Genomic DNA, 13,057 nt, shown 5'->3' with positions numbered 1-13,057 from the left:
CCTACTTATACTAGTTTCCCCAGAACGGAAAGGGGGTCAGTGAATTTTGGCATAAATTAGAATAAATGATAGATTCACGCATTCCACGCAGAAATCACTTAATGGTTAGTGACACGTGTAAATTTTCTGTTGTTAAAGCCACGTTTTTTTGCTATCTCACTCGCACCAGAAACGCTCTTAACTTTGTCGTTTGTATTATGACTGTATTTCAGTACATTTATTGCGTAATCTTCACGGGTCACACACATTATAATCTATATGTCTAGTAATTTTTTAATATGTTTTTTTTTTCTTTATTCAAGAGAGATTTAAAATCCACATTATATTTAATAAGTTAAATCTCTATCTTCTATCTGATTTAATAATTTCATATATATTTTATATCTATCATGCATGTGAATAAAAATTTTAATATATATTCTCGGACTCATTTTTGCACTAGATTCTTCTTTTAGGTAACAACAAGAAGCATCACCACCTTGCTAGACCAAATTGTGGGATTCTTGAGGTGTGTATATGCCTAGTTATACTAGTTGAAAAATGGGGTCCGTAAGTTTTAGCATAAATTAGAGAAAATGGTAGATTAATCTCAATTAAACTAGTGGTCTAATTCTTCACAGGAAGTTGGACCAAAACTACTTGACAGGCCCTTTACCGGCATTCATCGAAAATTTTTCTGCAATGCAATTCCTGTAAGATTTATGATTGCAACTTCAACATCAGTTGTTGTCTATGTTTCAGTCTTTTGGTGATAATAATTTATGCGTACAACAATCCATAGGTCTGTAGGAATTAATGTTTTATCTAGGCCTATTCCAAAGGAACTCGGAAAGCTTCAGAATCTCTTATTACTGTAAGAGCACACTTCTTATTTTCTCTATTGCAAGTTTCGCAACCATGTTTCGAAGGTAAAGAACGGTTTATTTACTTGATATGTTTTTTATGCTTTTTTCAGGAGTATTAGTTCAAATAATTTTAACGGCCCTATTCCTCCAGAGCTTGGGAGTTTAAACAGTCTGCAGCAACTGTTAAGTTTTAATTATCATTTTAAAAGTCGAATTCCTTGTCTGAAAAATCATAGTTTTACTCTTCTTTGACTTATTAAGCTTTATTTATTACAGGTACATTGATAGTTCAGGCCTCAGTGGTGAACTTCCATCGACACTGTCTAATCTGAAAAACTTAGAGATCCTGTAACTACTACAGCAATATGATATTTCGAGTTCCTACAATTATGTTATTATCTCTCATAGTCTATTTTGTTGTGCCTCTAGGTGGGGTTCAGACAACAATTTCACCGGACAATTTCCTGATTTTATTGGGAGCTAGACAAATATGACTACCTTGTAAGATTAGCTATTGATTATTTCTTCTCAGGAAGTTTTTTTTTTGGGGGTACAAAACAAATACTCAGATTATACCGTGTTTCCGTGTCTTTGCTACAATAAGACACTTCTTATAAGCTCGTTTTCTACTAGTCTATTTAGTTTTGGAAGCTCTAGAAGGAAGTATTGTTGTAGCCTTTTGGATTATTAACTAATTTAAATCACAGGAGATTCCAAGGCAATTCTTTTGAAGGTCCAATTTCTTCAAGCCTATCCAATCTTAGTAAATTGACGGACTTGTAAGTGCCTTAAGTGCGTAAGTTTTCTAACGATTTTAAGTTGGATATTAAGGCGTTCGCTTATAGGATTTATGCGTACAATTGCATAATTTATTGATGGTTAAAGATGGTCTAAATTGTCTTTTGGATGCAGACGTATAGGTGATATAACGAGTGGAAGCTCTTCTTTGGACTTCGTCAGTAACATGACATCTTTGAGCAACATGTATAGTTTTAAAACAGTAATCTATTCTTAGTTGATATGTATACCTCATCATGTTAGAGTATAATTGATGTTTGATATGTTATCGCAGGGTATTGAGAAACTGCAAAATATCCGATACTATTCCATCAAGCTTTGGACAATTCTTAAACCTAGCAATTGTATGAGTTTCTCTCCATAATAGTTGATTTTCACTAGTTATTTCCTATATGTACAAAAAATAACTTTTACAATTGATTACTACAGAGATCTGAGCTTTAACAATATTACGGGTCAACTTCCTCCGTCCCTCTTCAGTTTGAGTTTGCTCAGCTACTTATAAGAAAATTCAGATTAATTTTGCAGTTTATCTTGGAGGTAATCTGTTTCTGTTAAACCCTTTTTAACCTTTTTTTAAATGTTGTTTAAGCAAATTTCTTGAAAACAATAGTCTTTCTGGTAGCTTACCAGCTCAGAAAAACACCTCGCTTCTCAATATGTATGTTTAAATTTTGCCTTCAATTATTATGATATGCTTTAAGTTGTGAGGATGTCCCAGATCACTTTCTGCGGGAAAATGATGATAATCTATAAATTGCCGTGTAACTCCTTCCTGAACTTATTTTAATAATTTGCAGAGATTATCGTACAATCAGCTCTCAGGAAGCTTTCCTTGTTGGGTTAGTCAACCGAATCTAAAATTGTAAGCCCAAGGACTAAAAACTTTTCATGTTTGTTCTCACAATGTTCTTTTCTTACCTTTAATTCCATCCCTTAATCTGCTAAGGAACTTGGTGGCGAATAACTTTGTGATAGACAGCTCCAACAACAGGTAGCTATTATCACAAATCCAGCACATCTTATGTGAAGAATTTTCATATTATCCTCTCTAATTCAGATTACTGTGGTTACAGCATTTTACCCTCAGGTTTAAACTGTCTTCAGCGAAATATACCATGTTCTCTCGGTTCTCCTGTCTGTAAGTCATATTTTTTTGTGACACTTATATTATAACTAAAGAATTGGTAGCAGAGGATTGATTGAGGAGGGTGAATCAGTCAGTGCCTCTGCGTTAGTTGGTTTGCTAAGATATTTTATCAGTGTTTTTTTTTACTGTAAATTGATCAAAAGGTATATCTAACAATTAATTAAGATTCTCCAGATGTACGTCTAGCAATAATCAGGATTTACAGTCAATAATCAAGATTTGACTGTAAACTGATCAAAAGTTTTTAGTGGCAGGTCCTTTAATAGATGAAATTCAATTTTCGTTGCTTCCATTTTTTGCTATATGTTACTTATGGAGCTTATATTTTTCGATGTTTTTATAGCTTATATGTTTCAATTTCTTTTGTTTCAGATTAAAGCAACAAGCGGGATTTGATATTCTGCATTTCAAAAACGTTAGTTTGTCACTCTTCATTTTCTTAGCTTTCTAACATTTCGAGTTCAAATAAATTTTCTGTTGCATTGATTTCTATTAGAACATAAAAAATTGTTTCGTTGCATTTTGTCATTGCTACAGATTATGATTTTACCATCTTGTAGTTTAGTTACAAACATTTTTACTATTTTGTTATAGACTTCTCTATTGCAATTTAGTAATATAACTCTCATTTTTTTGGATATTACAAGTAATTAATTTTCTAGCAAATATCAAATAAAAAAGACCTATTGTAATTTGTTGATATTAATATTTTTTTTTTCATATTAGTTTTAAATTGCCAACGGTCAAAAACTGTCGCTACATATACTTTACGCCAGTAATTTTTTTGTAGAAGTACCGACAGTTTATAAAATGTTGCTAAAGATTATCTTCTCTAATGGTTAATAAAAGTGCTGGGAAAGGATAATACTAGTAAGGATATAGTAACGGTCATTTATACTTTTACCAGCACTTTTAGAGCCGTTGGAGCAAATATTACCAACGGTTTTTATAATCTTTTCCAGCAGTTTTGGCTGCTGGTGTACACCTATATTGTTGTAGTGAATATTCACGCCATTTACGCAAAAGCGGTATAATGACTAGTGTCGACGTGTGTAAATTCTCTGGTGTTAAAGCAATATTTTTTCCGGCATGGCTTTCATAAAAGAATGTTCTTAAGTTTATCCCTTTTACTATATAAATCTAAGTTAATTTATAGTGCAAGCTTCATGAGCAACATGCATTTTAATCTACGTGTTTAGTAATTTTGTAGATGTTCTTTTTTTTTTGAACTAAGCTACAATACTATTAATAGTATCAAATTATCTGTGCTATTAGATTTTCGGTCCTTAAATAAAAGAATATGCGGTTAGGATGATAGCGGATCTCTAGAGTTGAGTGAGTGGTTGGTTGAATAGTATAATCTAACGGATAAAAATAATTAAAATGGTAAATCTAAAGGCACAAAACTTGATAGCATCAAGAGTTTAGTAATATTGATAGCATAGTAGCCAGACTCTCCTTTTATTGTCGTTTTGACAACGGAGTAGTGCAAAGGCCCTGTAACCTCAATGGTGTTCGGATTCGCCATTAAATTACTTCAGGATACATTCAAATAGACAGCAAATTTGCCAAGCTAAGTTTCTTTGACACCTTTATTAATTTCGTAACTGTTAGGAGTATATATATATATAACTCGAATGTTAGGGCTCATTTGATGCAGTCGCCACCAAAAGTTTCAAAATCACTCACAACTCCAAGACGTTATGTATGCCAAATCCAATTCTCCAACATAGTTAATTGTTTCATAGGGTATATTTATGAAAATTTCTAATTTTAGCGCACTCTAGAACTTACTCGGCACCAAAATCTATCCGGATTGATCGCATGCTGGTGGAGCATTTGGAAGGCTAGGAACAACAGTATCTTCCGCGACACTCAATGGGATCCAACATCAGCGGTGCAAACTCTCAAACAACTAATCGTCTCTTGTCCCTTTTTTTTTTTTTTTTTTTTTTTTTTTTTTTTTTTTTTTTTTTTTTTTTTTTTTTTTTTTTTTCCACACCTTGAGATCCTGGTTGCCTCACCCTTGTAGCCTAATTCATCCTTCCAATGAATGAAGTAGATAGCGCGCTTCTTATTCTCTCAAAAAAAAAAGCTAGCTGATTGACACTATTTAGAAATGTTTTTTCATTTTTTTCAGTGGGATCATAGAATTCATATTTTAACAGAACAATACAATATACACGACCTGCTATTTTTTTTTATAAAATACACATTTCTCGCAACTAACAAGCACAGTCTAGTTTGCCGTCCTCGATCAGGTTCTCAGTTCTACAAGTAAAAATCTTGACCATTTGGATCTGAATAGTTTTGGTTTATCTTAATTATAAATGACGCTCAACAGTAAATCTTCTGTTTGTTAAATCCATTTGTGCAGAAAAGCTTAAAATTTTGTGTAGGAATATGATATAAGTCAGAAGATGCTATCATATATCGCAAGTCCCATATGGTCAATTTTTCAAAAATATGTCACATGCTGATACCCTTTTATGTCTTAAGATCATGAGCGCGCCTTAAGTGGATTGTGTTTTCGCTTTTCTTTTTTTTTTCACGAAAAAAGTCCTTTACTATATGTACAGATTATTGTCCTTCCGTGTAATTGAGCTTTTCAATCAATGAAAAAAAATGTTACATTCACAAACAGATTTTTACAATAATCTATAAACGTTTAAATACGATAGCTAGATTTTATTCATAGCTTTGTAAAATATAAGTATTATTTTGTGATTAATATCTTTCTATTAATCAAATATAGCCACATATACAAATTTGTAAAACATCGAAGTATTCATTTGTACATGCCTTATTACTTTCGAAATGTCTCAATAATGTGATTTGGTTAATTTATGTATTCTTCATCTAAGCACCGTAAGCATTTGACTTTTTTTTTTTTTGAGAGAGAAATGTAGGCTTGCTACCTTCTTTATTCATAGTAATATGAATTAATTGAGCTACAGAAATTGGGCAACTGGCTCCGAGAATCATAAATGTCCCAAACAAAGTCTGATAAAAAAAAATAATAATAATTACTGGCTAAGGTAAATTATGACAGTCCGTTAGAAAATTCTTCCATTTGATATATATATATATATATATATATATATATATATATATATATATATATATATAGTATAGGGAAAAACTTTTCGCGTAACTTTTTCGTTAATATTTCATTAAATATAAAAAAAACTTCAGATACCCATCTAGATTTATCAAGTATTCACTTTGTACCTTTAATTTTAACTTTATCACTGATTTAAGAGAAAAATAATAATAAAATTGATAAAAAAAAGAGAAAAAAAATCACAGGAGACAAATTGATACATTTTAAACCAACAAGGGGTAAAGTGAGAAACTATGAAACCACAGGGGGTTTTTAAAGTTTTCCATATATATAAATAAATAAATAAATAAATAAATATTATATATATATAATATATATATATATATATATATATTTATATATATATATATATATAATATATATATATATATACCTTATTTTTACCCATCAAAATGTGTTATATATTAACCATAGGTCCACAACACAACGAAAAAGGTTAAAAATATTATTACACAAGAAAAATATTTAGTTTTCATGTTGACCCTTTTATTGTGTACCAGGGTACTGGGAGGGATGAGGGTGCCTGAGCAACCTCGCGTGATCCGACTTGCGCAGGGAAAGTTCGGGTTGTCCCCCGAGCATTATAGTTTTCTTTCTGTGGTTGACTAGGCTTAACCCATGTTTACTTTTAATTTGACTGCATCCTATCTGATCATTTTTGACATGCCTAGCTAGGTTTAAATATTGATAGATAAAGTCCAAATTAACCTTGATCAATGTTGGCAAAATAGGTGAGGTCCAAATTGAGGCCCAGCCCGGTCTTTGCATGTGAAAAAGTCTAAAAAATAGCAGTCCCATGAATAATATGGCTTTTCCAATAAATCAAATAATTTTTCTGAAATTCATCCATCTCATTGTGATCTTTTAAAAAATATATTTATTATATTTTTTAAACTAAAAAAATATGGTTGAATATAGACGAAACGTTATGATTGTTGTATAGTGGACTCTCCCTTTATTAAATATCAGTTTTTTTGTGGGTTATTGTGTTTACTTGACCTCTAAGCGATCGTACGACACGCTAACGTGACAGTGTGACACAGCCTGTGCGCGTTTGCCGGACGGTCTAGCCCTTAAAAGAGGAGCGGACCCCAATCCGACTGGCGTGGCCGATCCATGTCTTAATGCCTTTCATTATTTTATGTTCTTCCGCTTGGGAACTGCGCTACTATTGCCTTCGGCGTTGACTGCAACATTAGCCTCCAGATCGCAACGCCATGAAAAGCATGCGAAATGATGTACAAATTTTTATATAACTATTATGAGGGCCGTCCTCCCTAGTTATCCACATCTATCTGCAAAGCCTACGTATCTCAAAAAGTTTTAGGTATTTTCTCAGAGCCGTTTTCACAAATATATAATCATTATCCTAGGCCAAATTTATCTCTCTTATTAGCTAATTAAATACCTCATTCATATATATATATATATATATATATATATATATATATATATATATATATATATATATAGATAGTGTAGAGTTATTACATTTTTAGAAGCACCAATTTTTAATCTCTAGGCTTTCGGATTTTTAAGTTTTACTAATCGGTGGTAGTAATAGAATTCGATCCGCACTCATAAAAATATAATATTTATATATATAACAAACAAAAAAGATATGCCAAGCAAGATGCTCCTTGACTTTATATATCCGATCTACGGTCTTTTCTATTTAATTCAGAAGAGCTAGCTGTCTGGTTGGGGACGGTAACAATTTGAAAAAGGGCTGCTCGATCGGATGGTGGTGGGGCGCACGCCCACACTCTCCAGCCCGTGAGTGTAGGCGACGCTATATAGCCAACAAGCCCTTGACCTACGTGAATTATTAGCAAAATATTAAAAGGGGGGAGAGACCGCCAATAGCCAATAGCCAATAGCCAATAGCCAATAATAGCCAATAGCAATGCACCACCATTTCCTCTCTCCTCGCGATCCTGCCGCCATCCGCGCTTATTAAGTACACCGACGTCTGGGCGAACCGCCTTTCTTACGCTCAAGCAAACTAAACAAAAATATTAAAAAAAGAAGGGAAATTAAAGTTCTTCCGTTAATTACTACCAGATATATAGAGATGCAAGGAAGAGTACTAGAAAGACGATAACGGAAGGCTCCGGGGTGAGAGCACGTACATGCAGGAGAAGGAGAAGGAGAAGATAGATGGAGGGGAAGTGGAAAGGAAGGGGAAACGCGATGAATAACAGCAACAACGTTAACAGGAGGCGGCCCTACGCTCTGCTGCTGCTCCTGGCACTGGGAGCCGCCGTGCTGAGCGTCGTCATCCTCCACAAGATGAGGGAAAGGCGGCTCTTCAACCTCCTCCTCCGTGAGCGCGACGACCAGCTTCTCTCTCTGCAGCTCCTCCTCCAGGTACCCAAAAAAAACAAAACCCCCTGCAACTCACCTAATTAAAACCATCCTGCATGCTGCATGCTGCTACATGTTGAGTCCTTATATATATATATATATATATATAACCTCATGCATGCACTGAATACAACTACACAAGCAAGTCACCGCAACTTGATCTTATAATTAGCTAGCTTAGATGATGTACGTATCTGTTCATCCGGTAATGTGGTAGGTATCAGCTAATGGCAATGGAGCCCAAAGGATCGTTTTTCAAAATTACCTATATATATATATATATATATATATATATATATATATATATATTATAATGGTATATAGTATATATAGAGAGAGAGAAAGAGAGAGAGAGAATGAGAGTGAGCTACTATGCTACGGAAAGACACGGAGCCTTCGTGCTTCGTCGGTTTTATGTTGCGACTTTCGATACGTCGATCGCTCAATTCCGTATAACTTGATCTAGAGTATTGGAGTACCTAGAAAATAATTTTATTATTTCGATATCATTTGCCTAGTGATCGAATGGGCTGCAAAATCAACAATTTCAATGGCCGTGAGTGAGCCGTTTGCAATTGAACGTGTAGGAAATATCGAAATCAATGTGAAATTTTGATAAAAAATTCTTTATACTATATAAAATAAATGCAATATCTTGATTTAAAATTTTAATGTCATATTATTACATTGTTAGAATTTTATTTTCAGCCGTTGATTTTGAGCCCTTTCGTCACTAGGCATATTGATATCGTAAAACATATAAAATTTATTTTCTAGATACTTCAAATACTCCTAGATCAATTTAATGCAGCGGATCGAGTGATCGAAAGTCGCAACATCGAAACGAGCTGAAGCACGGAAGGCTCCGTACTTCCGATAACATAATAGCCTCATCTATATATATTATATATATATATATATTATATATATATATATATATATATATATAAGAAGTTGGACTGGGTTACTATATAGGCAAAATCTTCATTTGTTGCTACCATGTTTTTTAGCCTGGGATGCACTCTTTTCATTATTCCTAATCATTGATTTAAATACTATAAACCCGTGGGACAACTCAACCCTAGGGGGACCACTCAACTCTAACCGACTAATATTCCTGACTCTATACAATTTTTCATCCAAGGTGTAAAACTTGATAGCAAAAAGAGCGTTTTACTATTAATATATTCCAGCCTAATTCTATATATTATATTATTTTATATATTATATATATATATATAATATATATATATTTATATATATATATATATATATATTATATATATATATATATATATATCGTATCGAATGAAAACAGAAAAATTAACAGTGTTAGAATTGAATTACGATCACGCATCACCTCCTTTCTTGGAAGGAATCTTTATATAGAGTTCCTTAATTAATCTGATCTAGCTGCATCTAATAAATATTCCAGTTAATGTAAAGCTGTTCGTCATTGCGAGTGCAGGCGCACAAAGTCACGGGCGTTGTTTTTCGCAATACAAACACTAATAAATAAAACATATCGAAAGCAAGTTGACTTGGAGGTTCCTCTAGATCTAACAGTGAACTATGCACGGGAGTTGGTGAAACTCTAACGTGTTTACCATTTTTTAGCCCATTAACAGTTTTTGTTTTTTTCAAGTCTGCGTCACAGAGTCGTCACGGTCTCGCTGACGTATCGATGAGATGATATCCTGAACAATGCGGTTAGGTCAAAGGACGTTCGGTAAAATAACCGCTTGACTCTGTAAGGGGCTCAATTATTGCGTAAACATATAAAGAAAAAGAAAAAGGAGAAAATTTAAATTAAAAAAAACGAAGAAAAGAAAGCGAGAGCATCTATTTCAAAACATAAGATCTCAACTCTTAATAAGGAAAAAAAATCTTAAGAAAGTTAATTTCAGACCAACATGGACATGTTAAAGGATCGGATCATAACATTACCTTAATCGAGAAGAACACCGTAGGAAATCACACGACAAATATATCATGCTACGAACTATGTTATCACGTCAAGCAACTTTAGTAAGCCGTCCTTCGTTATCAATCTAAACACTCCTAAGCTCAACAAATACGTACAAAATATTTCAAAGCAACATTTCCCCACTCAGAATGGATAGCAAGAGGTTGACTATCCTCAGAATGGACAGTCAATCGCTCTTAGCAGAATAAGGGCAAATAAGTTATAAACTGGTTGGCTTAGAATTCACAGAGCGATGGAAATCTAACTAACTAATATCACGCATGCCACTGGAAAAATCCGTCGATGATAACACCCGGTCCAAACTACCTTCAACATGTGCTCCGAACAACTAAATGTATAACTAGTACATAAACAAATATATCTTTTTATACAATTAGTAATATTGCTTTTCTTACCGGCCATCCCTAAAGTAAGTGACAAAGGACTTGGTGATTAGTATCCAAGGTCCTAAGTTCAAATCCTAGTTAATTCACAGTTTATTTCTAAATGAAATAAACGAAGCGGGTAACGTGCTACCTATCTCTCTAAAAATATATATATATATATATATTGTTTTTCTTTAAACTATTACCGCTTCTACAGCGACACTTAACCTTTCAGCACTATCTTCATACTGACAAAAAAATGATTTTGATGAGCTGCTCTGATGAACCACATCCTTTTTACTCACATATTAACTTCGTAAATCAAAGATTCTTACTGTGATAATTTTGATAGAGTCCACAATGTTCTGTTTGTACATTCTCAAATACCCCTAGTCCTAGAAGTAAACGTTTCATGTGAAGCTTCATACTAAAGCTCTATTCTTACTGATTTCTCTCGCCCGGGGGCAGAAAGAAAAAGCAACCACCAAAGAGATGAAGGAGAAATTAGAAGTCTTGCAAGCCAAATCAACCTCCGTAAGGACTGAGAGCGCGGAGCTCAACAACAAGCTCATGGAATCGGAATCCACATCAACATATCTCAAAAATATACAAAAAGAATTGGAAGCAGCTCTTGAAGAGAAAGAGAACCAGATCAACCAACTAGAAGAAAAGGCAGCAAGATCCATCGACGACCGAGCCACAGCTTTAACTGACATCCTCAAACAAAAGGAGGCTGAAATTGAAGAAATGAAGCGCCGGCTTTCAAGTTTAGCCGCATCTGAGAACCTACAAGAGAAAACTGCGATTGAAAAGAGCACTCCTGTGTACCCTAGCAATGAAAATACAACTTTGCGGGATAAGCCACCGGAGAACCCTATAAGCAATAGTAACGGGACAACTGCAAAAGAGGGTATAAATGTTGTTAACGCAAACAAAATGGAAAACAGTGATAATGAGGACATTTCCAGGGAAGGAACATGGGTGATGTTCAAGACCAACAAAGATGACGAAGGATTTGAAGACAACACAGAAAGTGATATCCATCAAAACTCAGCCGATGTTTCAGGTAATAATAACTTGGAGAAGCATGAAACTCCACGTGAAAATGAAAAATCACCTGATGGTGGAAAATTTGGTCAACAAAGAGAACTGGGAGATGAAGAGCAGATGAAGCGACCAAAAGATGAGGAGACCCAAGACGGTAGTCAAGAGAGCCAAATACCAGGGGCTGAAGATGGGAAATCCGGCTATGATGAAAGAAACGAGACAGAAATCTCCAAAGATAGGGACTTGCCGAAGTTTGAAAATCAATATGAAAATAAACAGGAAGAAGCTTCAAATGACCAGCAGGGTATGAAAATAAGATCTAGACATGGTAAAAGAGCAAAAAAGAAGCATAGACAACGACGAATGATCATTGATGAGGAAGAAGAATTCGAGAAGCATAATGATGTGAGCCTCAAAACCTCTCAAGGCGATGAAAAACAGACCGTAGACAGTGTTACAACAGATAAAAGCTCAAAGGATGCCTTTGAAAAGGAACCAGAGGTGAACATGACAGGAAATAATCCTCAGCGCATGTATGAATCAGAAGATAAACAGGAGTCATTTTCCAGTTCAAGGAAGGTAGAAATACCCGAAGGCAGTGTCCATGATGATATAATCAAGGATGAAGGTGATGACCAACAAAGCAAGAATTCTCTAACTCTGAAAACCGAGACATATAATAACTCTGCTGCTAGTACCTAAAACATGGAAGTGGGAAGAAGAATAAGTGGTAAGGAGACTGATAAAGGTGCCAAAACCTAACCACTATTTCATAGCAACACAAAAAAAATACAAAATAAAACAAGAGTGGAAATTAGAAGCTTCAGATTTTGATCTTTGTAGACCTTTTTCTTCCATATGATAGTAAAATGAGACCAAATGGCACGAAGTTACTTAAAGGCTTACATCGCCTTTCTGTATTTGTTTGACTTCTATGATTCAATATTTAAATAATAGAGGCAAGTAAATTATTTCAATTGATATGTGTAGAAGATTTACGATTATGATCATCCATTTAGTGAGTACAAGGGCGGAGCGAGAATTCGTATACAAAAGGGGCACAACAAGAAGCAAACAGTGTACTAACTTTTTTGTTCTTAAGATTAATTTTACCTACATATGATTTAAATTCTACAACTAATTATAAACTTTTATATTCTAAATAGCTATTAAAACATGATTTAAACATGGATATTAGCACTAAAAAATTGGACAAAACTTGCTTACATTAGTGGTAAATAATAACTCTTTATAATGTAAGAGGCTAAGAGTTAATTGTCCAACTATTCACAATCTTTTTTAAAAAAAAAACACTTTCCATTTTCTTTTAATTTCTCTATCTTAGCTAATGGGACTACATCCAAAGCAGGGTGG

At 34.0% G+C, this 13,057-nt stretch overlaps 1 protein-coding gene and 1 long non-coding RNA gene across 2 annotated transcripts; both read left to right on the top strand.

Moving 5' to 3' along the window:
* On the top strand, window positions 2,451-2,760 carry LOC109720116. The gene is made up of 3 exons (XR_002218873.1): window positions 2,451-2,508; window positions 2,593-2,637; window positions 2,720-2,760. It is a non-coding gene; the product is annotated as an uncharacterized LOC109720116 (long non-coding RNA).
* On the top strand, window positions 7,679-12,660 carry LOC109720783 (putative leucine-rich repeat-containing protein DDB_G0290503). Its single transcript, XM_020248096.1, has 2 exons — window positions 7,679-8,287; window positions 11,105-12,660. The coding sequence occupies exons 1-2, from the start codon at window positions 8,078-8,080 to the stop codon at window positions 12,383-12,385; spliced, it is 1,491 nt and encodes a 496-aa protein (XP_020103685.1). The 5' UTR covers window positions 7,679-8,077; the 3' UTR covers window positions 12,386-12,660.

The sequence above is a fragment of the Ananas comosus genome, linkage group 14 (genome assembly GCF_001540865.1).
Source record: "Ananas comosus cultivar F153 linkage group 14, ASM154086v1, whole genome shotgun sequence".
In the NCBI taxonomy this organism is placed as follows: domain Eukaryota; kingdom Viridiplantae; phylum Streptophyta; class Magnoliopsida; order Poales; family Bromeliaceae; genus Ananas; species Ananas comosus.
This window is presented reverse-complemented; position numbering and strand designations above follow the sequence as displayed.

What these genes read in the sequence shown, in the direction of transcription:
- LOC109720783 (XM_020248096.1), top strand. Translation starts at nt 8,078, where the DNA reads ATGGAGGGGAAGTGGAAAGGAAGGGGAAACGCGATGAATAACAGCAAC. An exon ending in CTCTGCAGCTCCTCCTCCAG is followed by an intron (nt 8,288 to 11,104) that starts GTACCCAAAAAA and finishes GCCCGGGGGCAG; the next exon opens with AAAGAAAAAGCAACCACCAA.